This window comes from Silurus meridionalis, chromosome 28 (assembly GCF_014805685.1).
Source record: "Silurus meridionalis isolate SWU-2019-XX chromosome 28, ASM1480568v1, whole genome shotgun sequence".
Lineage (NCBI taxonomy): Eukaryota > Metazoa > Chordata > Actinopteri > Siluriformes > Siluridae > Silurus > Silurus meridionalis.
This window is the reverse complement of record NC_060911.1, coordinates 1180001-1185000: the sequence shown is the minus strand read 5'-3', so window position 1 is coordinate 1185000 and position 5000 is coordinate 1180001. Positions and strand designations below refer to the sequence as shown.

General features: G+C 39.8%; 1 protein-coding gene across 3 annotated transcripts in view; it reads left to right on the top strand.

Annotated features, from left to right (window-relative positions):
• mtus1b (microtubule associated tumor suppressor 1b) overlaps positions 1–5000 on the top strand; it is a 33548-nt gene that overhangs the window by 12442 nt on the left and 16106 nt on the right. For 2 of the 3 annotated variants that reach the window (XM_046842921.1, XM_046842919.1), the window contains exon 2: positions 3721–5000. This exon is cut by the window's right edge and continues 535 nt beyond it. In XM_046842921.1, coding sequence (XP_046698877.1) covers positions 3889–5000 — 1112 coding nt within the window. In that variant the 5' untranslated portion in view covers positions 3721–3888. Of the gene's footprint in view, positions 1–627; positions 738–3720 lie in introns of all 3 variants that reach the window. The other variant, XM_046842920.1, reaches the window with a different exon arrangement.

Genomic DNA, 5000 nt, shown 5'->3' with positions numbered 1-5000 from the left:
TTTAACAAATATTAGCATCAAATAAACAAAATCAAATGAAAAACCAATAACCTGCCATGATGCTCGAGTGAATTACGTCTCTAAACACATTTCCATCTTGTCTTCATCCAACAAGGGATTAAATAAATATCTATCTATCAAATAAATATCTATTTAGCGTGATAAATCATACATCTAAATACGGAGAGAACTTGGGTGACGTTAGATTTGTGTTTCTGAGCCTCACGTGTCCTCACGTAACTTGAAGCTAAAGATATGCAGCAGCTTGTCTCCATGGCAACCACTTGGTTCAAAATCATGTGTTTGGAGAAAAATGATTCAGAGAATTACATCATATTGGACCTGTCAGGGTTCCTGCTAAAAAAAAAAAACACCATCACCACCACCAATAACAAGACAGTGGAAAACTCTAAGAGAATTTACATGAATTCATTGTAACTTGGAGATCGTGTCCAACAGTGGACCTCGTCCCAAATTAGCATGATGAGGTAAACAACTCCCTGAGATGGCATGAGGAAGAAACATTGAGAGGAACCATGCTCAAAATGGAACCCCATCCTCATCCTCAACTGTTGTACCCTTGTAGCAAACTCTTTATATTAACTACAGTCCAAATCCATCTTCCAGGTTCCACAGTATTCTCATGAATCCTTATGTGAAGAACATCCTCAGCAGCAGGAGAACTCCATTCAAAAATCGTAGATAAGGAAGAATCAGGCCAGCCCAGACAGCAGAAGGTTGGAAATCAAGTTTTGGTCTGTTGTTCCATCACTCGTTTATTTAATACATTTAATAATTTTAATTCAGGAGGGGAACGTTTGCTCTTCATGACTGAAGAAGTTTTAATTCAATTCCATCTGACAAATGAAATTATTCATATTTAATGAAGATTTGCTTCATAAATGATCAGTTTATAAAATCAGCAACTTGTGCAAATCTGTAAGAGATCAATCGATGTCAAAACGATGTCTAAATGTTTTTAGACACAAAAACAGTATTGAATCATTTTAATAACTCTAAACACCACAATAAACCTGCGGTGCTTGGCCCCCTGTCATCGCTGCTGTGTGATGTAATAATAATAATAATAATAATAATAATCTTTATTTTATTTAACGCCTTTAAAAGTTACATCTAGAAGCATTTTCCAAGCATAGAAGAAATATAAATACAATTTGTATATAATAATAATAATAATAATAATAATAATAATAATAATAAAAATAAAATTTTCAAATAAATATCACAGAATACCTCCCAAAAATAAAAAGATCACATAAAAAAAGTAAGTATTAGTAAGTTTTAGGAGCAGATTTAACACTAAATCACTAAAAGATTTGATCTGTTTAGTCTCAATGTGTAAACGCTTTAATGTTTCAGAAGTCACAGACTTTACATTTATAAAGATCTATGAATTAGCTGTGTGTGTGTGTGTGTGTGTGTGTGTGTGTGTGTGTGTGTGTGTGTAGATTTAAAACAAGTGCATATTTGAACATTGAGCTCATTACAGCCGAGCGGCTTGGCAGAGAGAGGAATCTACAGGCGCAACAATTCTTAGCTCGAGGGCATTAAACAACACACACACACACACACACACACACACACTCTCTCGCACACACTCTCTCGCACACACTCGACCGCCATCTTCCTTCATCACTACCAAGAGACCCAAAGAACATTCAGGTTATTCCAAAGGTTTGTGGACACCTGACCACAAGTTTGGTTTGTTCTTTTTTTTGAACATCACCGTTCCACAAATTAAGTATCCATTTACTCTTCTAATGAGTTCCACTCTAATAGGAAGATGTTCCACTAGACACCCACAAGAGTGTTAGTAAAGCCAGGTACTGATGTAGGTGAGAAGGTCAGGAGACCTGGGGTGGAGTCAGCGTTCACATTCATCCTAAAGGTCTTCAATAGGGTGGAAGCTCTATAGCAGGAGATCTTCCACACCCTCCACCCATGAAATAGATATCTTCATGGAGCTGGATTTGGGTATTGTTATACTGGAACAGGTTTGGATCTCCTAGTTCAAGTGAGGGAAAATAATGTCATGCTCCAAAGACCTCCTGTACAATTGTGTGCCTCCCACATTGTGGGAACAGTTTGGGGAAGAAGAATATATGGCAGAAGAACTCAGGTGTCCCAATACTTTTGGGTAAAATGTCATATGTGTTTATTATGTTATTATTAAATGAGTTCTGTTCCAGGTTTGCTAATAGTGATGATGCTGCAGTCAGGTGTTTAATCACTAATCAGATTTCTGCTGATCTTCAGGTGTGTGCTTCAAGTTAATAAGCTTGGTGCTGGAACACCGTGTGCACTTCAGTCCTCACGGGACACCGAGTGCACTTCAGTCCTCACGAGACACCGTGTGCACATTATTTCTGTATTGTTAAATGAAAAAAAAAGGTAAAAGAGGACTAAAATGGACAGATGGAGTTGTCAGCCTGAGGCGTGTCGGTTTTTAAAGCACGCTGTTTGTTTGTTTGCTTTGCGAGTGGCTTCACTAGAACATTTTCCATGCTTTGATATGGCTGCTATACCAGAATCACTCAGGAGAAATAAGGAAGCGATTTTGAGAGAGAGAAGAAAGAAAGGAAGCATTGCACAAGTAAAAGAAAGAAAAATATAACAATAATTTAATCACAAATAATATAATCACATTGACTCACCTCACCTCGACTCGACTCAACTCACATTGACTCACCTTGACTTGAGTTACCTCGACTCATCTATAATCACCTTGACCTGACTCGACTTGATTCACATCGACTCACCTCACATGGACTCGACTCATCTCGACTTGACTCTCAACTTGATTCATTTTAAAAATAATTTACTTATTCATGTCATGGCTCAAACTTTCTGCCACTATGCCATTTAATCAAAACACAGTTATACTGGTGAAGAAAGATGATGCGAGTAGAAGATCTTCCTTTTCATGACCTCGTGTGGTAAGGTCATATATCTATCCATTTTCTGGGAAACTCATCGATCGGCCTGAGGAGCAGCGACTGCACCTGAAATATGATCTCTGTTCTGGGAGAAAACAATGCTGACCTGCACAAGCTCATCACAAACTCATGTGTAGGTTCAGTCTGAGCTTCTCACTGAACCTGACATTCAGTAGGCTTTTATTCACTACTGTACAGTTTTGACTTCTTGCATCAAGAATCGTGAAAATATTTAGATGTATTTGTCCTCCCAGGTGTTGACCTTCATCGAGGAATGGTGAAGCTGCTTTTGTCTTTCGTTTTTGTCTTTTGTACTTTCTTTGAAAAAAAGATCCCAGAGAAGAAATCATTACAACACAAGGACAATATCTGTTAGCCTCTGTATCTGGAGACAGAAAAATTCTGGCCTGATTTTTAAAATAAAACTGGTGCTGCTTTTATTAGCTTTCTTCTGACCCACATTAGCTGGAGTGGTTTAATGGACAGATGTAGTTAAAGGCGTGGTCTTCACCAGGTGTGTGTGATGTGGAGGTTATTTGGCTGGCCAAAGAAGATGTGACTTTTAGGTGCTTGAGTTCGACCAGTAGAGGGCAGCAGTACACACACATATACACACATACACACACACATATATATATATATATATATACACACACACACACACACACACACACACACACACACTACTGAATGTGATTCTTATGACCCAAAAAGTACTGTTGTCTGGTCTTTCACATGTTTGGTGTTAATTTTCCTTTTCCAGGTTTCTTGTGTAGAACCTGAAGTGACGTGATGGTCTTCCAAACTCCAGAATGCAACGATATTCAGAATCATCCCTCAACTTGGTTTTATCTTATCGTTTTGTGGCTATTGAAGATATGGACAGTGCTAGCTGTCTAATCTCTGACTGGTGTTGTGTTTAAGTGGAAACATGAGTGACCTTCATCCATCTGCTCCAACCATGAAGCCCCAGGATGGGGTCCACCAAAGCATGTGTCTACAGTTACAGAACAACAACGATTTCCTCAAATCCTCCTCCTCATTATTATCGACTTCATCATCATCATCACCTGACTCTACATACAGCATGGATGCAGAATTGCCAGAAGGGATGATGGGGAGCAAAGCAGCCACCAGTGAAGATGACTCAGGTATTCAAAGTCCAGACTGCAGACCTGATGACAACGACAACTCAGTTTCAGTTTATTTAGACACAAGTGAAGAAGCCTGGCATGCTGAACCTGAGGACCAAGATAACGTTACAACAATTCAAAGTCAAAACCATGAGAACGACAATGTTTTCAACAATTCTGGTGTTGACGGAGAACATGGTGACTCCTCAGCTACAGAGGCACAGCTGTTCTCTTCTGAGGATGAGGAGGGTGAGGACGAAGAAGATGATACATTTTTGTCTATGAGGTCTGCTGATGTATCAGTAAGGAAACAAAGTGATCCTGAGGAGGTCCAGATGTGCGGCTCAAACAGGAGACCCAGTGTGGGCTCTGTGAATAAGCTCCATCAGGGGACTTTTCAGGATTCAGTGGATCATCCCAATGAAGTGGACCAGATGTGCAGCTCAACTACGAGGCCCAGTGCGGACCCGATTTGTAAGGCTCTTCAGGAACCTTTTCAACATTCAGTGGATGCGCCCAAAGAGCAGGGCCAGATATCAAACTCCATGACTACAAGTGTGGACATTGGGAGTGAACTTTACAACAAGGCTCATCAGGAGTTATTAGAATTTCACAAGGAAGAGGATCAGATGATGTTGTCAGTTGGGTGTCTGGATGTGGGCCCTGTGAGTCTTCTTCAGGAGTCACTGGAGCTATACAGTGAGGAGAACCAGATTCATATCTCAGATGAGAGGTCTGATATGTACTTTGTGAGCACAATCCACCAGGAGGTTGTGCAGACAGATGATCTTTCAAATGAGAAATATCCACCTCAACTACCTGCAGAATTAACACTCAATCAGACAATGTTGCCTTTTGTTTCTCAAAGTGCCCAACCATTTACTCCCATGCAGAACATCAAAGACTCTTC